General features: G+C 37.6%; 1 protein-coding gene across 1 annotated transcript; it reads right to left on the bottom strand.

The window, feature by feature from the left end:
• Nucleotides 1-450: 450 nt before the first annotated feature.
• On the bottom strand, nt 451-23,314 carry LOC124805463 (protein bric-a-brac 1-like). The gene is made up of 2 exons (XM_047266027.1): nt 23,144-23,314; nt 451-1,110 (listed from the first exon to the last, which is right to left on the bottom strand). Exons 1-2 carry the CDS (start codon nt 23,312-23,314, stop codon nt 451-453), a joined length of 831 nt encoding a protein of 276 aa, XP_047121983.1.
• Between the last annotated feature and the right edge of the window lie 2,549 nt (nt 23,315-25,863).

Consider the following 25,863-nt stretch of genomic DNA (forward strand, 5'->3'; position numbering starts at 1 on the left):
TGGTGAAGGAAAAAATATACTAACCACACGTGTATTGCTACTGCAGACATCGTGAGGACAAAAGCAGACTAATTATGACATGTATAAAGGTGTTTAAACCATCATTCTTACCATGCTCCATATGTGAATAGATTGGGAAGGGTCGCAATAACTGATCCAGTGGGAAGTACTCTCTGCCATGATTGTCGCAGTGGTTTGCAGATATTGGATATAGACATTGATAAAGGTGGGCATTGCCCTGACAGCAGGATCAAAGGATGATGTCATGAGCAATAGTCTTGATAGGAAGATATGGAAGTTGCCTGCAGACAGAGTCCTGGAAACTGGAGCTGTTAAATGATAAATAATGATAAAAGGATAAATGTGTACAATTCGTTGTTTTCAGTAGTTTAGTGATCCCAAGACCTTTTTGTACCCTCAGATTAGCACTGGTAATCAAAGTGTGAAAGTTCAGGTGAAGGACCACACCTGTTCTGCGTCACCATTTTGCGGTATCCAGGGTTGGATGTGCCGGCTCATACTCGCGGTCCAGGGCGACTTGCTCACGAAGGTAACAGTAGGTGGCGGGGTGTAGAAGTGGCACTGCATCTGCATCGCGGGCTGTGCAGCAGCCTGGGAAAAGCTGTGGGTAGTTGTGGGTGGCAAGGACGAGTGCGTCAAAGGGCTCCGACACGCCGGCGGTGGTGCAGGCGGACCGGTAGGTGGCGCCTGCTGCCAGTGGTCCGTAGAGCCAGTGTCACAGAGTTGAGGGGCCATCAGCTGCAACTGGCTGCGTGGCAAGGAACGCTCCTTTGCAGGCGACACTGCAGGGTCTGACGTCGTTTTCGGCAGCGATGAGGGGACAGAGGGGATAGTGCCGGCAGTGGGTCTCCTGTCTGGATCTGCGGCTGGTGAGGCGGCGACTTCACAAATCCGCAGTGCCGCTGACCGCAGCAGGCTGACATCGAGCTCCTTAGCGGTGCACAGGAAGCGCGACAAGTCACTGCTCGGCACCTCGGTGCTTCCGGTGTATATGAGGTCCAGCAGGCGGCGCATATCCTCATGACTGATGCCGTGCAGGATCACAGTCACTGATTCGCCCACGCCGCACGGTTGCTCTAGCAGCATGCGCTGTAACACAACCAACACTGGCTGCATCAGCATAAAAAGTAACAAGTGACACTTTAGTCGACATCCAAGCACTTTGAAAAATACGCAGATGAATTTTTCACACTGAAAGGTAAAACCTACTTACGCCTTTTTCATTATTTTTATATCATAACCTTTCTATGTGCTACTTGTCACTAACTGTAATTCATCTAAAGGCCACAAGTGTAACATGTGATCATGGGTTAGCAGCTATACAGCAATGGGCATAGCGACATCTCACTTATTTCCGTGCTGTTTCTTTGACCATGAACTCTTCAGACTTTGCATCTGGTGGAAAACAATAAATGCAGCCATTTAGGCACAAAAAATAGGAATAAATACGTTTACTTTCCACAGTGAAAGTGTAGCAGCTGGGATCTCCACATTTTTGCTATGGCATCAAGGAGACAAAGAATACTGAAAATAAAATTTACGAGCTGTTACTTGGCGATCAGTTTGGTTTTTGGGAAACTAATCGTGCCTGAAAGGCAGTCCCACATTAGGCTTCATAATGTAATCAAGACTTAACATAAAATCAACGGGCTTTCATAGAAACTGTAGCTCTAGCAAAAGCAGAGTAAAATTTGCTAGGCGCAAGATGTCTGAAATTCTCACAAACATAGAAGTAATACACAATATTTAAGAGAACAAAGGATCAGCAATAAAAACAGAAAACAAATAGATAAGTGTTCGGATTGAAATCGAGGTAAGGTAAAGATGCATGCTTTCTGCTCTACACTTCAACCTGTAACTCGAAAAACAATGACGGAAAAGCTCTGAACTCGGATTATGATTCATGGTGTTAAAATTATATTACATTATTAATTTTAATTATAATTACTATCATAAGGCATTTCAGACAAGTCATTACACAGTACACACATACTCTCAAACAATGTATTTACTGCTAGATCATTTAATGAGCACTTGTAAAGTCCCACACTGGTTTTATATTAATGTTGGTTCTTGAATACTGAAAACTTAAGTTTTCTGCTGTATAGGTTACATATTGGTCTTTGTATTCACAGCATCATCTGGTAACTTTACTCCAACATTCCGTAACGCTATTTCAGTTTTCACATTTAACTAACTTTACATTGGAAACAAGGAGAATTCACAAAAGAGAAACTACAGTCGAATTAACACACAGAAAGATGAAAAACTTCGTCACAGGTGCGAACCCACAGATGACGTCGGTATATCTGTAACCGGAGCTGGGAGCGTTTTGGAGCTGTGAGTACCTTTTCATTAGAAGAGCTGTGTTTCAGAGTATCATAGCCTTTAAGGTATGAACTTGTTTAGTGGAAATTTTTTCTTCTTTTGGCCTACAAAAACTCCTCCCAAAGTAGGAAAAGCAAGGAGTTTGCAGTTGAATAGGCACACTATCAGAGATATCACAACGATTTTCGATTCAAACTTTCGACTCGGTTGATACGGGATCTGGGCCACTTGCCCTCAAATGTACCCTCCTCCATCGTATTTGACATTTCGTAGAGGATGAGTTTTGTTAGCACTGCCAACCTACAGAGATACATACCACTAACGATGGGTGTCGCCCGAATCCCAGCTTCGCAAATAAATAATTAAGTGCAGCTCACCGTGTTCAGCTCGTGGTATAAAGAAGCTTCTGAAAGATGGCGATAGAGAAGAATGCTTAGCATTAAATGGATAGATCGAACACCAAATGATGGTGTGCCGAATCGATCTGGGTAAAAACGTGATTTATGGCACAACTTTACTAAAAGAAAGAATTAGTTGATACAACACATCATGGGCCATCAAGGAATCGTAGATTTCGTAATGGAGGAAAGGTAGGAGGGGACGGGGAGAGGGGCTAAAATTATAGAGATGAATGTAGGAAGCAGGTTCAATGGACAGATGGCGATAATTACGCAGAAACGAAAAGGCTTCCACAGGATAAACTGGCATCGACAGAAGAGAAGGAGGTGATTTTGGCTGAAAGGATATGTCAGTTAAGGGGAAACAGAGAAGAAAGAAGACGAAGAGAAGGAGAAGCACAAGTGGCAGGGACGAACAAGAGAGAGAAAAGTGGAGGGACTAGTAAGAGCAGAAAATTTAATTTCAGATACACACATCTGAAGATGCAAGACATCACGTATTTTCACTGTTCTGCGTTCGTTGGTGTTTGCGAAATGAAATTGTTTATTATGAGGAAAGAAGCATTACTAGCATGCGCAAAAAGTCTTTTGTTTGTTAATCAAGCTGGAAGAGGAAGAAGGTGAAAGCATTGCTGAAGGTGCCTACTGACAAGCCAAAGTGTCAGCATACGTACTAAAAAGACAAATTAATGATTCACTGGCTGAACAGGTGAAACCAGTAGGTGGAGGAAATAAATTAAATAGGGCCCATTAGCAACTAAAACATAATTTATTGAGGGAAGATGATAAGATATGGAAATTACAGCAATATTTTATTGGTTTATGTTCTATGTATTTATGTGCTGACAAACTACGGCAATGTTTGCGTGCGAGAGAGTTGTTACTACTGAGATTGGAGTACTAACGTAAAATATGGAGAATGTATCTGCATTTATGGAACTTCATTTGCAAATCTATTCATTTTATTGTACTTTTGTGTACTAATAGTTTACTGAATGTATGTAATCAAGTATTATGACCGTTAGATCAAGATTAATGTATGTGTTTTGTAATCGACGCAGGAGTGGTGATATAGTTGTTGGTGTACAGAAGTCGAAGCAAATATGTTAGTGAAGGGACTGTTATGGACTGAGAAAGGAAAAAAAATATTTTGTAGCAATGTATAGACTGTGATGTGTCCAGAAGAATTCGGAAATAAATATTGAAACAGGGAGCAGATGATTTAACTTTATTTTGAGAACTGTTCGATGTAATGAAAAGTATCGCTGGAGACAGAGCATAGATGTCGTGTTAGAATGTATTGGTTAGCTTTTAGTCTCAAATTAAGTGCGTAATGTATTCGGAGGTAGTTGAGGCGGTTCAAGAACGAAGACAGACGGATAGACGTATGGGACAAGAAATTGTGTCAGATTTATGTAGAAGATCTCAAGAAAAAGGAGAATAACAGAAGAGATCGAAGAGATCGGGAGTTATTTAATGGAGGACTGTACCTACGTCAAGTTGAAAGTTATTAACTGTTTGGATACTTATTGGAGACAGATTGGCGGGGGGGGGGGGGGGGGTGAAATGAAAAACTCTAACGGTAAAAGCAGCCAAGAATTCTTATGTCGATAAAGTGGATGGTACACGTAGACTGTGTCACATGGACAAACTGTGGCAAATGAAGAAACTGATTATCTAAATCAGCGACTACTGCACTCATTTTCTATCTGAAGGATAATTTAGATTGGTTTTATCATTTTTGAAGGCACAGCAGGCAATTTGTGCCCGAAAAATTCAGTTTAAGTAGATGGGCAGTCAACATAGTGAGGGCATAGAAGGCAATTTGCGTCTGAGAAATGGAAGTTATAGTAAGTGTGCAATCAGCATGAGCAATTTAAGGCCCATTATACGAAGACATATAGTTGCGTTATTCACAAAATACCTGATTTCAATCAATTCTGAACTTAACCCTGGTTATTCATGGCGTTCTCTATGCATAAAATTACAGTTTGCAGCGGAATCTCACATGTGTTTTCAGTTAAATTCTTAATTTTGGTATTTTGAAATAGAGAAGCCGCCATTTTCACAGCAATCTCAGACCTGGAATGGCAGCGCGATACAGCGCGTTTCACATACCATCCTGCTACGACCAACTGTCTTCAGACAGTGTTAGGTGCGTCTCAGAAACACAACTGTGACAGCTTATTTACCACGACTCTAAACGCCGCTGACATCACTAAACCCGTTTAGACGAGTGAATTAAGTTAATCTCTAAACATTCATATTCAGTAAAAACTAAAATAATGAAAATAAATTAAAATAATAGCCTTGCACTTTAAAAAATAGAATCAAGCAAACAGTAGGAAGTCTAAGCTTAGTAGCAACATAGACACTACAAATTCTCACACAATATAGTACCATACAACTTACATATATGCAAAGCCAGTTAACTTCATGTAGACGTATTTGAAGATAACTTGTGTATTTTCTAGAGGTCAAGTAACACCGAAGTTTTGTGATTAAACTCTGGCGTTATGTTAAGTTAACCCGCCTGCCCTGTTCATGAAATAACAAGATTTATACGCATAACAGAAGTTCTTATGTGAACATGATACATTATATTTAGACTTAGTAAGTAACTTACACTCAGGTACATTACAGATAACATACTATTTTATTTATTATTACCATTCTGTATTAGTGATTGGTACACTAGAGACGAAAATACGAGTACATTGTTATTACTGTTATCATTAGTATCATTATTCTGTATTAATGATCGGTACAGAGAGACAATAAGATGAGTATATTGTTATTATTATTCCACGTTAATGATTTGTTATATGGTTTCAGTGTGTGTATACTTGTGTTGTCAATGTCGAAACTGTGAGGCACTACAGTGTCAAGTAAGTATCTTCATCTGCGTATCTTATCATTGATTAGATGGACATGAGCAAGGCGTTAACGATGATCTACTGGCTTTGAAGTGAGTTCTAAAGGAGTTAAATCACAGTTGAGATTAATTAAAGTACTGCGTGTTGGAAGTTGGGTACTGTAGTGAATTACGTCGGTGTGAAGCCTAATGAAGATTACGTCGAAACAAATCGAGGTAATAAAGAGATATAGCAACACTTTCTATCTATTTGATTATATGGTAGTAACTTTTAATCGTTTGATTACGGACGAGATGAATAAGAGCTACATTTGATACATAGGAACTAAACTCGTATCTTTACCATTACAGCCCTCCTCCAACAAGTATTTTGCACAATGCGAGAACCGAGAATTTGGGAGAGTAACGAAAAGGATCCCTCTGGTACCCAATGTAAAACCCAAAACCTTAACCAAGACTCTCTAAACCCAAAAATCACAAAAGAAACCAAAATGTTAGATAAAATACAAAATGTGAATGGCATCCTCGTCTTACAGCCATTCTACAGAAAATTTTGGTATTGAAAGAAAAAATACATTCACACCAACATTCATCCGTCCCTGCATCCAGAGATTTTACAACATTTATTATTATAATTTCTCACGAGGGACATAAATTATGGAAAAGCACACTGAAATCAAAACTTTCCAATTTGCTGTATGTATACATAAATTAAGTGATATTATATCAGTATAACATGTAGATATTAATCTCATCCAATACATTATACTTTTAAAGTTCAAATATTCAATAGGGCACTGGGAGATGACTAGATGTATTTCTAAAATTTATGTTAAGCAATGCTTTATATGTGTAGGAAGACGCATATCAGTTATCAACGTGTTAAATACTTGCGGAAACTGCATCTAATGTGAATTTAATACAAACATTATGAAAATTCTTTGAGTTAAATAGCATTTTCTGATGAATTTACTTGTGGAAGTTGCTGAGGTATTAGTCTGTTTATACAAGAGAAACTCCTTAGTTAGTATAACATTCTGTAAACATAAAAACGTGTAAGGAACAAAAAAATGTACAAATTCTGTCTTTAGTGAGAAAAAGTATCAGTTCTTGCAATTTGTTAGTTTGTTGTACAAGGACTTTAATGCAACCGACGGACAGCAGGGAGGATTCCTGAATGGAAATGGAGGGAAAAAGGTCCTATAAACATGTGTCCAGAAATGCATCGTTGCACGGTACATGGGATTGACGAATGACACTTCCTCAGACCACGTGCCGTCTGTTCCTTGTGTGTTGCAGGCTATGTGATTGGCGCTGCGTACTGTAAGCAGAAGAATAGTCCGGCATTTATGTCGGGAACAAGTCGATGTGGTGTTTGTGTATGTCCACGCAGATGGAAATGGTCGTGAGGCAGGACGGCTATACCAAAACAAGTATCCTCAGAGACACCAGCCAGATCACACAACATTTCACGACCTTTTAGGACATTCGTGTGGTCATGTGTCCTTTCAGACAGACGAACGTGTAGGGAGGCAACGGACTGTATGCGCACGCGATGTGAAAGTCCGGGTTCTACAGAATATTGAGGCGAACCCCAATGAAAGCTCCAGGCAAGCTGCCCGGCAACATGGTGTAAGCCAGACTACGATTATGCGTAGCCTACACGTGAGCCGCGATTATCCCTGTCACCTGCAGCACGCAAGAAACAAAAGGCACGTGGTCAGAGGAACTGTCATTCGTCAGCGCAGTCTACCGTCATATTGATGCATTTTCGGACACATGTTCATAGGATCTTTTCTCCTCTACTCCCAGTTAGGGATCTGTCCCTGAGTTTCTTGGTTTCTTTAACGTTCACCTTGAATGTGGGGGCCGCCAGCTAACACCGAACATACCGTGCTGGTACGACGCCCTATTGCTCCTTAATCAACGACTGAACGGTCAGCCTCTGATTCCCCCATCGCCTATTTTGAGTTGCTGATCAGCGGTGGAACTCGTCACCAGGCGGTTGCTGAAACACCAGCCCACCTGCTGAAAACTTCTTAAGCTCTCCCATGCACTATCGGCCTCTAACAAGGAAAACTCCCAATCGCACCCCCCCCCCCCCCATTAGATTTAGTGCTAACATGCACCCAGTAGATGTTCAAAAACTGAACACAGATGAAGAATGGAAACGGGAAGAAGGTGCAATGAACTGTGAAAACACAAGCAAAATAGAAAACAGTGAACGGTCCAACAACAAGACGTGCAACATCGAGTAAATTTGAAGAGCCATGGCATCGTGGTTATGTGGCCACGATGTTGGACTGCAAAGTGGGAGATTTGTGCTGAAATGTCTCTCGTGGCCAAGATTTTTTAAAAATTTTTCAACTAGTTATGAACTTTCCGTCCGGTCATTGACATATCTGTTCGCTGTATTCAAATATGTATATGTATCGTGGTGTAACGCCCGTTTGCAACAGCGAGGTGTGAGGAAAGGACCTCCAGATGTACGTACCTCCTATACTAAGGGCTTATTTCAATAGTGGTGCAACTCCATTACCTCCACTCTTCTGCCTCTAATTCTTCTGAAATGATCCAAACACACAGAAAGAAAGGTTCATCTCTAGCAAGAAGACATATGCTTGAATATGTCTGGTATGTCAACTACAGATTTTTCAGTGCTCATTTAACTTTAAGACTCTGTATCTCAAAATAAACAAAAATGGACTTCTACCACTATTAAAATAAGCCCTTCATATGATCCACACAAGTACCACATGTTGTGACTCTTGCGTTCCGTTTTGGGAGTTTTGACTCTTGAATTCCTATGTTGCAATATAGTCCACGCCAGTTTGTTTACGGTTTTCATTTCTGTGGGAGGTCTATGCTGCATCTCGCCTGCTCTCATTATTCATCACATTCACTTGCGACGGTAACATATTCTTACCACATGACTTATATTTTATAACTAATGTATAGTATGACAGTTGCCAAGACTACAGAAGGAGAACAGACATGTCAGTGAGAGGAAGGAAAGTTAATAATTTACTGAAAAAAAAGAAAAATGGGGCACGACAGAGATTTGTACAGAGATTTCTCCCTTTGCAGTGTAACACCGTGACCGCACAAACACGTCGCCTGTGTTCTCGTATTTGGTCCGATGTTGCACATCGGGAGCTTGGAGCATTCACTATTACTATTCTGCTTATTTTTTCAGAGTTCAGTACACATTCTTCCTATTTTCATGCTTGATCTGTGTTCAGTTTTGACGGGCTATACACTGTGCAATCTTACCACTAATTCTAAGGGGGAGGGGTGACGGGGAGTTTTCCTTGTAAGTAAAGTGTCGGTCGCTGCCGGTGGCCGCTCTACAGTGGACCACGCAGGCTGTTCCAGTTGACTACCATTCATTCCACGTGCCTGCTCGTGACATGGAAGAAAGTTCAGCCAATCACATTACACACAGCTGCGAACACCTGATATCCTACATGTGGGTTATCGGAAGTGCTTCGGTGCGTCGTTATTTAACGTTAACTCACTGGCCTCATAACGCCACCGTTGTTATGGACAGAGCTGTGCCTTGTCAGAACTGCTGAAGCTCCCTTCCCACCCCCAGAAAAAGTACCTGTCTCCTATTTTTTCTACACTTATTTAGGAAATTTTTACTTTGTAAGATACATTTAATAAATTGATTATGAAGGACCGTAAGTAATTTTTTATCATCTTTAATTTACTGAAACTGCCCTGACAGGTTGCTGCAAACACAGGTATTATCATAAACGTCCTTAAAGCTGCTTCTGTAAATATCTTGTAACTCACACTTTGAGCGGGGGAGAAAAATAAAACAGAGAAAAATAACTACAAAATTTCGAAATGTGAAGCAGTGTCAGTGCACTTGATCAGCTCTTCCTACAGAAATTCTAAAGCCACAGTTTCGATAATTAGCTCGGCAGTATCTATATATATGCTATATTTCGCACCAGAATCTGATGTATGTTCTTCAAAACGAAATAGAGCTCTTATATATGGTGTTCCCGACAGGCAGTTAGGTATGAAATGGTGTGTATGAGAGATACGTTTCGCATTTCGCTTGCTAGACTATCAAACACTTGGAGACATGCTAGGTAAAACAGTATCACGCCAGTCCTCGGTTGCCAGAAACCGACAAACATTGGAAGCGTTCCTTCAAATAACCCATTTGATTCTGCAACAGCTCGCCAATCTTGGAGACGCTACAATACCGTCGCGAAGTAGCAGTAAATTATCCACTGTGGATCATAAGCTAACTGTGTAGACTGTGGGATGCAGCTATACTCACCTAGCGCACTGATGACACACAACAAATGCGACGCTGCTGAACAGATAGGAGATAGTAGGAGTTATATCCTTAGGATGCTGCTTTGCACTACATGACACTGTGAAAGCATCTTGCGTTTACAGTCACTGGCAGAGGGAAAGGATTTTCCTCGCTGGCTGAAGATGGGAACTCGAGCAGTAAAGTACACATTCCGGTTTATTCTTGCATCTCTTGTTTTTTTGTCTGGTTTCGCGTCCCCCTTCTGTGCCTGCACTCTTGTGGGAGGGGGGCGGGGCATGGACTCGATACAGCCCTGGTTGTGATTTACTAGATATGGAAATATGTCCATAAGTATTTACTGTTGTGACATAACCATATATTTGTTCACAGATCTAAGTAAAATGATGCTCTAGCTGCAGGAAATTAGAATTCAGATCTCCCTATTCTAAATAAAAATTTATAAAAATAAATGAATCCCCTTTCTTATCAATGTGCACTAGAGAACTGCATACATAAAATATTTACAACCCGATTTTTAACTGTCACTAGCATTTCTACTATGTGTTTTTATTTCATTTACGAGTTTTTAGTGCAATACACATTTCATGAAAAAAATCAGATCTGTAATAAAACAGTATTAGACACACTCTTAAGGAAAGTGCAAAACTAAATCGATTCAAGAAAGAGATCCTAATTACTGGGATGTATCAATGGATGGAAAAACTGAACACTTTATTTTTAAATAGGAAGAAGATAAATAAAGTACGGGAAAATTTCCAGATCTGCTTCTGAGCTGGTTCTAACATATAACGAGAAAAGAACTGTGTTTACCACTGGATCTGCTTTATAATCTTTAATTTTATCGAAAAGCTGAATTATTCAAAAATTGGGTTACACATGAAGTTTTGCCATCCATTAGACAGTGTTAAAATTTAATAAATAAAATTTATTCTGTATAAATGGATTCCCCAGACACATCTAGTTTCATGAATATTAATCACAATAATAGCAACATGCTTGTTTATAATAAAAGGTAGTGTTAGTGATAATTAATAAAGAATACAATACATAGCTTAAAGCTAAAGATATTCCTAAACTTTTAAATATGCAGACAAAAGGAAAGCAACATTAGATAATGTTCAAGAAAATATAGGAAAAACTACAAAGATATGAAGAGACATAGTCAGTTAATCTTGCATTCATACACAATTTTTATCAATGAACCAAGTTTATATTCATTAACTATGAATTTCTGATGCAGTAGTGGTGAAGTAGAAACAAATTATTTACATTGTCACATCTAAGCTGTATGCCAAGAAAAATTATTTTAAATTTAATGTGCATTGTCTAAAAAAACCTTTCAGTAACATTGTCTGGTTATAACAGTGGAAAACTTAAAAAGATCAAATATTTTCTGTCAGAAACTATGAATAAAGCATTATAAATTGCAAGAACATTGCTTAATATTTATTTTGGTGTACACAAAATAGATGAAAGTAAATAATTGTACAACATTTATTTCAACAATCTATCTTATTTTGTTGATAAATAATGTGAACTGTCCCACAATATTTCTGATGATGTAAATGAGATGAGGAAAAATATTCATATTGGAATTTTGTCTGAGCCTGCTACAGAATCTTCCTAACAATATTTTGTCTAATATGTTTTTGTTCTATATGAATGGAGTCGATTGTAGATCTTGTCAACAAGAAATGTAAATACAATTTTAAGCCTCCATATAGGATTATTTATAAAACTAAGAATCCTTTGTTTGAAGCTAAAGATGCAGCTGAAATATTAGAAAATAAAAATACAAATGAAACATTTGTATCTTATATTAGAGAAAAATATAGGAAAAGTTACTTGGATTGGAAGGGTAGCAAGTTGATAACCTTACATCCAGATACAAATTGTATGAATGAACTAAGTCTTTGTATATTAATTATGAAATCAAAAGTGAAATTATATGAAAAATATCATGATTAGGTAACTGAAGAAGTTTTACCCCCAATTTGTGAACATGGAGAATATAAGTTAAGAAAAAAATTAAAGATGCCTACAGAAGCCAAATAGAACAGAAGTATAACATTACAGAACAATTACACAAAATATTAAAAAATACCTAGGGAGGTGGTGCAGTGGTTAGCACACTGTACCCACTTCTCAGAGGACAACAGTTCAAACCTGCGTCCAGCCATCCTGATTTAGGTTTCCCATGAGTTCCCTAAATCGCTTCAGACAAACGCCAGGTATGCCCAAGTCCTTCCCCATCCTTCCCTCCTCCAATGGGACCAATGGCCTTGCTGTTTCGTCCCTTCCTTACATCAACCAACCAACGAAATACATAAAATTAATGAAGGAATAACTACATTTGAGGAGAATCTAATAGAAAATTTGATTTGTTAATTTGCTTTAGAGACAAGAAATGAAAGAAACAGAGAGACTATAACCACTTGTTTTACCTGAGACTACCAGTCAAAATTTAATCCTGAATGTCGTTCTTTGAAGATTATTTGGTGATAAATGCAAGTACATTATTATGTCATTGCAGAACAAACAAGAAATTTCCAAAAACAGTTCAACCATACCAGAGAAAATCACGCAAACTTTGAAGAAATGTTGAGACTTAATTGTGATATCAACTCAATAAGAACGAGAGGACGAGAGAAAGATTGAATATTATATGTTGGCACAATTATTTTAATCTTAGGGATGGCTGAGGAATTGGTTAGTGATATAATGAAACTTCATCAATAAAAGTGAAAATCCAACTACATATTTTCATACTCAAAGTTTATATTACATTAATAACAACTTTTATATACATCTTTCAACTACACATGATAAATCCATCTGATTCATTCAACTAAAATTGTAAATTCTCAAATAATTCTGGCCATATGTAATTTTTATTCACTTTCAGTTCTTTAAGGAAACAATAGCATAACCAACATTGTTATCAATATGAAGGAGTCTAAATTTTAAACAACAGATTCCATTTACATATATAAAATTTTTATAAAACACTTTTGTTTTTCCCTGCACAACTATTATGTAATTATCGAATCCCAACCATTTCACATATGGCTTTGTCTTCTGCACTTCTTGGTCATAAAAATTTCTTCCCCCTTTTTCCCCATCCATTACCTTCAATTTATATGTGGCTGTATCAGAATGAATAACAGTTTCTACTAAAAAAATTTCTGATGGTCAATGGGCTCTGTATCCCTTTTCAAAAAGTTCGCTGATCCTCACTTTATCTCCTATTTCAAATTGTGGTTGATTATTATTACAAACAAAGATAGTTGGCTTATAATTTTTATCATTAACTCCCCTGGTTTCATTTTTATTCTTGAATGTTTTGTGTATTGTATTTATCAACTAATTTTGAAACTAAGTCTATTTGTTTCCTTCTAAGTCAAGTTTTTCCACATTTTTCTTTGAGTGTTTCATTAAATATTTCTGCAAATGATACTTTTATTTCATAAGTTGAGTAATAGTTCATGAATATTTTAATGAGTTACGTAAAATCTTTATTGTAGAATTCTCTTTGATTATATGTCGCAAACTTCTTGGTGTTCTTTCTTACATCAAATTTTCTTTCAAAAGCATCAGCTTCATTTATATTTGTTTTATCTACAAGGGGAATAGCCCATGAAGTCTGGAAAAAAACCTCAATAACAGGTAATAAATATTTATATCCTTTATTTACTTTTGATATTCCTTCTAATTTATTTTAATCCTTTTCTATTAGATGAGCTTACCATACATTATCTATACAAAATGAAACAATATTACTTCATTTAAAATTTTTTGTCATAGGTTTATGTAATTCAATAATAATTTCTTCCCAGATATTCAGATCATCAGCAACAAAAGTTTTTTAACAAATTTACCCATTTTGATCTTGCACACTGTACGGAGATCTTAATCATTTTTACTTGTTATTCTGTGAAGCTTATGTGCTTTAGTAAATATTCTGCACCAAATGTACCAGATAATAACATTTGATTGAAAATCTTATATTTTTCTTCTCAATTCTTTTTTAGTTTCTCTAAGATTTTTATGTTTTTCTGATTCATCTTTCAGCTGAAGATGCAGTCTTTAGGCAGCACCTTATTTCTGATCATGTCTATTTAATAGACTCAAAATTTCATTAAATTTATGATTATCTGAAGTCAGTTTTAAATCATATATACACAAATAACTGCACGTCATTTCATTAAAATTTTGTATTGTCTAATTATTAACTAGCTGTTTTGGTGTAATACCAGCAAATGAATTGAATACATTTTTTATTATTATTCTTATAGCAATATATGCAGTGAGTGCCAAGACGATCAGCTAAATTAGCTCCTACGCATTCATTATTTTTTTCTTTTATTAGTTAATTCATCAACCATAAAAACACCACAAAAGTGTTTAATATTACATTTTAGAATGTTTTTCTATATCAAACTATTAATGCTTTTCCAATATCAGCTGCTCAATCAGCTGGTGAACCAACAGTTGATAGATATGGTAATGCTGCCAAAAGTAATAGAACAAAATCACCTTCAGGTTTTGTTGGTCCTGAACCTTCTTTGATTTTTGTTATATATTCATTAATCGGTTTACAACATGAATACCTAGCGATATGAGCCAATTGCCACCAGCTTCCTTAAATTTTTGTGCATAAGTTAAAAATTACCAGAACTATTAATGATTTTAACTTTAATTGATTTTGGTTAATTTTTGCCACTAGGTAGAAATGAGTATTAATTTATATAGATAAAAAAATGTATAGGGATTTCATCGATCCCAACCATCATCATCATTGGCCATTCCTAATTTTCTATTTCCGTACATTATTCCTGTAAATGCTGTAGCAGCTAATTTTTCTCCAACTGAAGCATGGATTCTTTCCCTTACAGCTAGTTGACGTTCTTTATCCACTTCATGTCTTTTTTCTAAATCTTTATTATTTCTATATGCAATATGATGTTCTTTGCAAACTTTATCTAATAGATTTAAGCCTTTATCACCATGTGCTAACGTTTCATTTAGGGTAGTAAAACGTCTGCAGTCTGCATAACATCCTAGAAGCAATTCCCACACTGGTAAATTATTTAAACCCCAGTTTACTAATTATTCTCCATCCATTTACTTTTCCAAAATGTACATGGTAAATTATTCAAATTTCAGATCAAATATAAAGTTTCTTTCGGATTATTAATAATCAAATCGTTAAATTTATTTGTTTGTATTTCGATTATTCCAACATTCTCAATACAAAAGTTTTATTTCTCTCTAGTTCTTCACAATGGATTACTGCTAATCTATCTGGTTCTCCTGTAATTTTTTTACTATGCCTTCACCTGCATTCTCATCGAAACTGGACTCTAAACATGCTATCAATTTATGGAAATAGACAACAACAATTTCTTTTATCATTTTCTTTTATTTAATAAATCTACTTGATTTTATTTTATTTGGATCCTTTTCAGATTATAATGAGCCTGAATGGTACAAAATATCTGCATAATTTGATAAATGAACAACAGCACATTCTGTGTGCATAACTTCCACAGTAGTCTCTTGTCTGTTATAAGACTCATCTCTCAATTTGTATGTTTATATGTCCTATCTCAAAAATATTACTTTGTCTCCATAAAATTTTATTGGCAATGTGCCTAGAAATTTAAATGCACCAGCAGGTCTTAATCAAAACACTTGGTCTTCACTGTGTTTTATGTATTGTAGCAATCTTTTGCTTATAGATTATTTTTAACATTACCCTCCTTTATTCTTTCACCTGTTCGATATTTAACATCTTCTTCATATTTCATCAATACTTCTTGTATTTGTAATTGTCATTGGTATGTTGTCAAATTCATCAAACTGTGGTGATATTGATAAGGAACCAACTCTTTTTTCAATAGTGTTCAAAACTTTATCTCCTATTTCTCTCATTGTGCCAATAAGAGAGTCATTTTCTTTTTATATTCTCATACTTTTTTCTAGGTTGTTTCTTCCATTTTTAAAGTTCTTCTTTTAATTGTTCATGTATCTTTAATAAAAATCTCTAGGTCATATTTTGCAAACATCTATTGAGGATAAAAACAAAAAAAATTTTTGTTAGTTAAGAAATTTATTCTTCTTTAGGCTTCTTAGTTGTGTCTACTGTAATACTACCAATCTGGTCCTATTTCCAACATTTACTATATTTACCTCTGAAATCATAAAATTTTAAATCGCCTCCAACAAATTCATGATGTATATGACTTAAATTTCTATCATCCTGACTAAAAATATTGAAATTTTTTTTACTATCCCTTGCTAATTGTTTTGGTATTTTTGAATAAAACTGAACTAAATAAAAACATTCAATTGCTCATACCTGTCTCTAGCAAAATATTCTCTAATTACATCTTGATTTTCGAGAATGAAATTGTCAAATATAACAACTTTACTATCTTCACATTCATCTAGTGGTATAATGTCATCATTGTTTTCAATGAAGGTAGCTTTTTTATTAGTTTAGCTTCAATATTTTACATCTATTTATGAATACCGAGGAGTTTGATTGATCTAAGCTTTTTGATTGAACATACAAGTGATTGATTTTATTCCAGTTCAATTATACTGGAGTTAATATATAATTGTCAAGCATTAGTGTTCTTTTTCCACAACCACTTGGTTCTATTATCCCATGTCAAATAAAATTTGGTTAGAGCTTACCATATTTATAGTTTGATTCTTCCTCTGCAATTCTTATCTTAGAATCTGAACCAATTATTAAGAGTGATGTTAAATTATATACAGACATAAAAGATAGTACTGAAAGTGTACTTGGATTTGGTGGTCAACCTGCTAAAGCTCGTAAACAGAACTGTTTCTAATGATGTGCATAGACTGATTCCACAGAATTAATCAACATAAATTATAATTTAGCTGAAGCTGATTTAGCTTTTGTAAAGCATACTGTTCATTTTTCTTGAGAAACTGTTATCAATTCATTGAAGCCTAATGCAGAATTTGGTGGACCATTAAAACATTTACACATTATCCTGTATATATTCCAATTTCTGATCCTCTTATGGATTCAGAAATAACTATGACTGATGAAAACGATAATTTAATCGACTTCAATAGTGCTACAGTAACATTTATTTTAGAAATGCCTGAATAAATTTTTGCCTTTAATAAATAACGAAAAAATAAACAGCAATCAATTTCACTCATTCCCTTTGAATGAGGAGACTAAAAATAACCTTAATCTTCGCAACAAGACCACAGAGATTAATATAAGTATTGGCACTTGTTGGGTTCATCCTAAACATGTTATGCTGTACATTAACTAAAATAATAGTGGGGATGATGGTACAGATTATCCAACGTATGATAGAAAATGCAATAAGAAATTGTCTGACAACTACATGACAAAGCCATTCGATTTTATGATGAGAGACAAAGGAAACAATATCTTTCCTAGAATGGAACATCCTTTTATTTCTTCATCTGTCAAGCATTTGACTTCATTTCATGCCATTGAGTCATGGAGGGTAATATACTCAATAATAGGAAGATAAAATGTAAGAAAATAGAAGTAATTTATCGTTCAGAAATATTTGATGGGTTTTACAACAATTATTTGGGAAAAGGATTCAACTGTATTTTTACATGGTCTGCAAGCAGTGATGATTCCATTTTCTGACGAGTTGACCATAATGAAGACAGTGTTGAATATGTGACCACACCATGTAAGCAAGGTAAAACTGTGTGGAAACCAATGGAAATTCATGACACTGTGGTTATATATGAGCCAGAATATTCACTTGAGATACAGTAAGAAAGACTAATAAATTCGAAGAATCCCACATTTTCTCTGAACCACAAACCATACAGATTGCTGGATTTAATGGAAAGAGAAATTTTTAACTAGATACCACCAATAACTACAATCCTGCAGAATTTGATATGCCTTATTTCGTCTTATTTGCTTTCCACACAAAAAAGAAGAATAATCAGTTGATGTTTCCTTGTTCGATCACATCGAATTACAGACTATTTATATAAAGAATGGAAAAAGTAACATTTTTCCTCAATAAATGGGGAATCTAGTTCCACCAAATAACTATCTGATAGCATATGATGCTTTCCTAGATTGTAAGAGAGTCACACAATTGGCTAGTAATGTCAATATAAGTCCCTTCAGTTTTATCAAAAATTATTCTACGAGTGTCATAAATATATGTAGGAGATTGAATGTGTTAAATGTCCACAAAACAACATTGAAGCTGTATGTCACATTCAATATTAAAATTCAGAATGGTACACTTGCCTAAATATCATGTATGATAAGAAAAATTTAACATACAACACTCAGCATAGAGTTTTGAGAGAAAATTTTTTAATCTTAATAAAATTTTAATTTATAGAAATGGAGGCTATGCTATAGAAGCTCCATAACGAAAACACTTCTAATGTGTTTGAAAAGATTAGTGAGTTAGAAGTAAATAATTGATATTACACTCCTGGCTGTTAATAAGTAAAAACTAAACATGTTAAAAAAATTGTATGGTGCTTGATAATGAATAGTCTTTGGAGCTCTCAATTTTTTGAAGATGAAATATTAAACTGTGATACAAGGGAATGAAGAAACTTACAAATAATAATAGTGAAATTCATGATCTAGAATTTTTGGTGTAATTCGAATTGGCTATTGCTGTCTGGTTCATTATTTTTTCAGTTATTAGTTTTTTGGGCTATCCATTTTTAACCCTTTCTTTTAATAATTAATCTCTTTTTATTTAATTTATACTGGAGTTAGTAGTTACCTCGAAGTGTGGGTATTTTATGAAAAATCAGCAAAATTGTAACAAAACTGAAGATAGCAACGTAAGAAGACTAGTCGATGGACTGCTTGCAGAAAAATCATGTAGCTCAAAACTTTGCCATAGACTGCATTAAAAAACTGCATAAAACATGATGGCGTATGTCAGATGTCCAAAGAGGCAGAAATTGAATGTGAGAACACTGTCTGCTTGATGGGTAGTCACTGATAACACTGTCTGCCTGATGGTTAGTCACTAACACTCTGTATGGTGAACAGAACACAACTCAGGAAGCAGTCTGATGTTTGGTGTGGTGTGGAATATTATTAGTTTTGTTTAAGATATTATTGTAATTAGGCTGTAAATTATGACAGGCTTTTAATTAACCAACAAATAATGGTGATAAGAGTGACTGATAATAATAATTACATACGATATTTTATATGAGACAAAGAGGCTAGACCCTGTGGCTGACTTGTAGAGGAGAATGTGTCGTTGTTCCACAGAGGACATTCCCACTGGCTTTGAAATGGGACAACTGCGTCAAGACTTCGATCAAGGCAAACAAGAGGCCTGAGCTTCAAGGAGGATAACTCCCACGGGAATTCGAGCAAGGATCAGCTGACCATTGTCCTTGAATGGGATCAGACACATCAGTACAAAGACTATTTGGTGAGATCTGCCAACACAGTAACCTTGAACCTTCACCTTTGAGAGATCTGTCAACAAGGCACAGTGGGATCGTATCAATTCACACCCAGTTACTAGTATTTGTTTTTCATAACCCTACTACTCACTTCTTGCTGGCTGCTGTTTACACACTCTCTCCTGCCTCTGGAACTTTGGTTTGCAACGATCCTGCCTCCCACCAATCATAGCGTCTGTGACTGTGTTTGTCGGACTCTGTCTGTCCTCTGTTGGGCTCTGTGTTGACTTGGACGATGCCACTTTGGCTGGTGACCTGATACCGCCCATCTCCCTGTCTGAAGTTCAGTCTCTCTGATGCATTCGTGTTGCATTAGCTTCATTGCTGGGGCCATTTTTTATGTTCATCGCTACTCATTATGTGTCATGGCAGGTGACCTTACCCAGTCTGTTCACTTTTCTGCAGCTCGTCTTGTTTCACACATAGCTCTGTGTTGCAGTAAATTATGGTAAATATCCCCATATACTCTTTACCTATAGTTTCCCATAGTTCCATTTTTGATAATTATTTCTTGGAATATTTCGACTGTATCCGCCTTGTCCATCTATATCCTTGTCCCTAGTTGATCAAGTCGTGTAATTTGTATGTGGTTCTGTTGCAGTATTGCCGCTAAGGATTGCTTCTGTCCAATGTACCCTTCTAAGCAAACTGTCTCTATCTTTCCACAGTCCACTATCAATTACTCCCAGTATCGCTTTTGGCAATTTCCTGCACAATTCAGAAATCTTTCACTCGTCACTGGACCACATGTCTGTATGGCGCTATTTATTAATCATCTACTGACAATAGGTTGAAACACTTCCACTGCTATATCCTAGACTCCAACAAATTCTCTCACTGCGTTTGCTTGTACTTCAGGTGACCAATCGTGGAACGATTGATGTTAGTTACTGATATTTCACTTTACCGTTATTTTCCCTTATGGTTAAGTGGGAAAAGGCATAAATGGCAGTGGCTTTACATATAGCAGGAGTTCGCACGAAATTTCAGTGTTGCATCATTCACCAGTATCCAGTGAAAGGGTGGTAGCAGGGAAATGGGTATGAATAATGACCAGGAACTATTTATGATTTCGGATGGTGGGAACCTGGTGTATTTATGTCATTAGCGGATTAGGGGAAGTGCACTCATGACAGTATTGTTGTCTGTCCAACCACACCGTTACACAATGATACGCAGACATGTGAATCCAGGACTTCTTTAGGGAGAACGAATGTGACAAGTTGTAAAAGGAAAATCTTTCCCACACTGTCTTACTTCAAGAAGCATTTTCGGTACTTGATCTTCCCACCAGAAACTGTGTTGACAAATGACTATGAAAAAGAGAAACCCGACAGGTTGAGAATACCACTCCCCAGAAATTCTAATTTGTGAGATATAGGGGAGGGATTTTCGCCTTCCGGCTATATTCACTTGTACCACTGTCATGACATCAATGCGGAATGCGTTTTGTTGGCTGGAACGCTCAATGAGGGTATTATCCACCCAGACTTTAACTTATGTTAACGCCACCCTCAGCCGTGAACTTATGCGTTCATTAGACAAAAGTATCGAATCACAGCAGGGGAAAATTTAAATGGAGTACACGTCGAAGATTTTCAAGAAAATCGTCTGCAAAAGATTATGTCGATAAGTATTTGAGCTATCAGTGGCGGCACGTTGCTGCAACGTATTTGCATATTTTATTTGTGTAATAAACACAGACATGCATAGTCCACAGATACACTGACGCATCACCTGCCAGTCGAGTGATCAGCCAGCAGAAGCCGCGAGGATAGCTGTTGGAAGTAAAACCTCTGTCTTAAGTAGTATAAACATTAGATTATGTGTTGTATTGTAGTAAGGTTCTGGACACCACATTTTGTGAGTAAGCTCATGTTAGTAGAGAGTAAAGGAGAAACACATGTGGGACGGCTAATGGTTGAAGATGGTGTTGCCTTTAGCACCTTTTTTAGGGCTTAGAGTAATTTTAATTAAAGACTCGCTCTAGAGGATTCGGAATGAACGTTTCGAATAGGGGGGGGGGGGGGAGGAGTGTTGCATCTCATAAACGTTCGGCGTGTGACTTCTCAGTTTTATTCCTACTGCAGGCCACGCAGGAGAGGCCAGCCCAGCTGATATCCTGGATGGTACTGTAGACATTACAAGAAAACACCCAGGGCAGACGGGAGTTTGCACTATCGGTCGACAGTCGAGTCACACACAATGTGAACGAGAATAAAGTAACAATTTGTAACTCGGGCTCTTGCGTGCCAACGAGAAACTCACAGGGTTCACATTTAAATGGCACATGTGCTCGGTGCAAAGCGAGCTATGAACACCTGAAAGGACAATATGAATCAAAACTACTCGTCTCCCTGCATTAGGACTACGCCAGAAGTGTACCTATATGGGCATAAGCAATCAAGCATAGGGGCTCATGCCACTGTTCTGACTTCTTCTTCAACCAGAGAGAATCACTGGCTTTTGAGTTACACAGGGATGACGATCCACCCTTGGAGATGAAGATTTGCTGATGGAGTCAGTGAGGGGCACCTACCTGTGGCTCAGCGGCTGTGGCATATGGAAAACTTGAACAATGCACAGAGCTGATTTCCGACCAACATCTGCCCTCTGAGGAACTTCAATCGACGATCTAGCTGAGGAAGGTGCACCCTCGCGGTCACTGTCCTAGTCAATCCCTAACGGAGGATAGGGGCAGCACTGTAGTACACCATAAATCTTATTGAATAAACCCCTGTCAGTACTACCACTATCGGACTGTACACCCCACAGTTAATCTGCCCCCTCTTTACTATTTTGCTAGTACACCCTGTTGTGTAATAGCCCGAAATGAGCCAGGTCATGGCAATACATTAGATTTCAGTTTCTTTTTACCTAAGTTGCCAGTCCGGTAATCCAAGAATTTGGCTTTTGGTTTGTCGTAATTTTAAGTAATTTTAAAATTTTTAGCACCTTAATAACATTTCATGTCTTAAAGAATTGAAAAGATAACTTGAATTAAATATTTTTGTCACTTGAAAGATTTCAGTGGTGGTAATTCTAATGCCTGCATTAAATTGCGTTCCAAAACTGTAAGTAGACGCCAATGACTGTGCCTGTTTGGCTAACTGTCCTTTAAATTTATGTTCTCTCAAATTTTCTAGTGTTAAAATACTATTCAAAACAAAATTTTTCCTCATTCATTGTTGAAAGTCTCGAGTGCCTCAGGGGCAAGTTCTTAAAGGTTTGCTAGATCTGAGGACTCACATGATAATACAAAAAACACAATTTGATGATGGCGGATCTGTCTGAATTTCACATCAGCAGAATCATGGCTTACTGAGAATACAGTTTATTGTTCCACAATATTGCTGCCTGCTTTGGTCATATGGATACTGATTCGATGGTTTCAGGAGAATCGTACTGAAGGCCATGCAAGGCCTTAAAAGCTCCAAGGGGCTACCACTCGAGAGGATATACATGTGGTTCACTCAGTTGTACAGGATCGTACAGTTACATCACCTAAGGAAACGTGGCAAGAAAGTACCCAAGTATCCAAACGTACAATATGACTAAATCTGGAGCTGGTAGCATGTCGGGCAGTCGGCCCTATGATATGATTTGTTGTGCAAGTGGCACTACACACTTTTAGTTTCTAGTGAGCAACATAAAATCACACTGTGAAGCTTTCCTGTAAGAGGTCAACAAAAAAGGCAGAGAGAGAGAGAGAGCACTGACCTGTAGGTAGGGGCTGCAGGCGGAGAGGAGCACGCGGTGTGCGCGCAGTCGGTGGCCCTGGCAGCAAAGCGTGACGTCGACGAATGCCTCGGCTGCCAGCAAACGCCGTAGATGCGCCAGCACACCCGACTCGTACCGCTCCCACTGCACCAACAACCGCTTACCACCCATCTGCAGCAAACAGGCACAACACTCTGCATCACCAACAGCCAGTTTCCAACTATCTGCAGCACACAGGCACAACATTCCACATCACCAGCAGCAAGTTGGCTCAAATGGTTCAAATGGCTCTGAGCACTATGGGACTAAACATCTGTGGTCATCAGTCCCCTAGAACTTAAAACTACTTAAACCTAACTAACCTAAGGACATCACACACATCCATGCCCGAGGCAGGATTTGAACCTGTGACCGAAACAGTCGCGCGGTTCCGGACTGAGCACCTAGAACCGCTAGACCACCGCGGCCGGCAGCAGCAAGTTGCCAATTATCTGCAGCACATAGGCACAATGCTCAACAGCACTAAAACGAAATTGCAAATTTTTTTTATTCACTCGATGACTTGTTTTGAGCGTGAAACTAGTCATCGAGTGAATAAAGAACAGTAAAATATGCAACTTTGGATCGGGTATTCGTTGCACTGGTTAACTGACGTTGCTGACCTACAGATACTCCAGCATGCTGGAAGGTCATACACTCTACATCACCAGCAGCCAGTTACCACTCATCTGCAGCGCACATACAAAAGTATCTACATCACCAGCAGCCAGTTGCTAGCACTTTGCAACACACATGTGTATCTGCACCACTCTACATCAATGCCTTTCATAACATATGTGGTAACTGTAATTTCTGTACAGTATGCATGTCTGTAGGGAATGAGACATTAACAAACTTACTAAGCAGTTTACTATCTAAATTTGTAGCAGACACAAACTGAACAAAAGCACAAGTGAAATGACGTTGTATGTAGTTTTCTTCTTACTGCCTCTTCACTGTCCTGTTAGGAATCTTCCTCAACACGGTGCTGACATCATACATTACAGCGAATGATCTGAGAGGAACGCTAATATTGTCTGTGCTGTCTTCTTAGTATCGTTCTTAACGTCATCCCTGTGGAGGCCTCTATGACATTATGTGATATCGATGTTTTATTTTATTTGTTAGTGAATGACTTTCCCCAGCTGTGCAGGTTATCAACTCTTCAGTCTACATGTGCAGAAATGATACAAAATAGTTCAAATGGCTATAAGCACCATGGGACTTAACATCTGAGGTCATCAGTCCCCTAGACATAGAACTACTTAAGCCTAACTAAACTAAGGACATCACACACATCCATGCCCGAGGCAGGATTCGAACCTGCGACCGTAGCAACCGCGTGGTTCCGGACTGAAGCGCCTACAACCTCTCGACCACAGCGACCAGCTTTGAAATGACACATTCTGTAGTATTTCACAAACTGTGGTATTTCACAAACCATGTTACGGTGGCAACTTAGAAGAAAATGTTTGCTCCCAGCACAGGAATAAAAATACGTATCTACATTTACTGTGCCACAGATGCAGCTTGAGCGAGAACACATACGGAATTCGACGAGAGAGGTTCACTATCTCTTTGTGTCTTGCATGACAAAGGGTTGCAATCTGTTGAACCTTCAGCTGGGCAGTATGAGCAAACATTTGGTTGCAGTGATTGAAGAAGAAAATTCCGAACATACATAAGCTGTGAAATTCAAAATAATGTTTTGTTTTTAAGAATTATAATAAATTGTGGAGCGTTTTTCGTGATAAGATAAGAACTAATCTAACATGTACAGTCACCGGTCAGCTTTTGAAAAAGACTGAAATAAAAAATAAGAAAAGCGACGACAGAAAGTTACTGAATGAGTAGATTTATTATTTTAATTTCCACGAACATATCTGTACAATGCTCATTCACAAACTGTCACTAATAATCGAGAAATCTTCACATGACTGTCGGGGAAATTGTTGACAAACATCTGTACTTCCCAGTTTGCCTCCTCAATTGCCTCCTCTTCAACGAAATGGACAGATTGTTACCATCACAGTGTTAAGCAAACGACAAGAAGCCTCAAGGTGTCGTCGTATCATAATTAAGCATACTAATAGCAGCACTCCACTATGAAGCGATACAAAAGCTTGTCTGTGCTTGAGCAAATGCCTTAATTTTGCTGTAAATTACACTGTATACAGTGGGTGACGCCAATTAGGACTGTTTACATAACAAATTAATAGTCACTTCCCAAGTTTCCATTCGATAACAGTCTTCGATGCTAAGTAAATGTGCCTCATGTAACATTCTCGATGATTTGTATTGTGTGTGTGTGTGTGTGTTGATTGTTAGCCCATTGGAGGTACAAAATTACCTGTTGCTGTATGGGAGTGTTGTTACCACGGACTGGAAGCCGATTCGTGACGCCAGTGATGATTAGCCAAGTCTAACATGGTGTGTAAGATGACACGACTTCATGAAGGCGTCTGTTCTCATTTTATACCGCTTTCGTGCCATATCCCCTCCTCCACAATAATCTCTTCCCTGATAGGATTTTCCGGATTCTGTTATTCTGGAAGAGAGCTACAGTTGTCTGTTTAGTGCTGGCAACTGGTCTTTAGTAGTTATGGATGCCTGGGAGAAATTAAATTACTCTGAGTAGTCTGGGATTTCAAGACGATGATAGAAATATCACATTTTAACGT

This window comes from Schistocerca piceifrons, chromosome 7 (assembly GCF_021461385.2).
Source record: "Schistocerca piceifrons isolate TAMUIC-IGC-003096 chromosome 7, iqSchPice1.1, whole genome shotgun sequence".
In the NCBI taxonomy this organism is placed as follows: Eukaryota; Metazoa; Arthropoda; class Insecta; order Orthoptera; family Acrididae; genus Schistocerca; species Schistocerca piceifrons.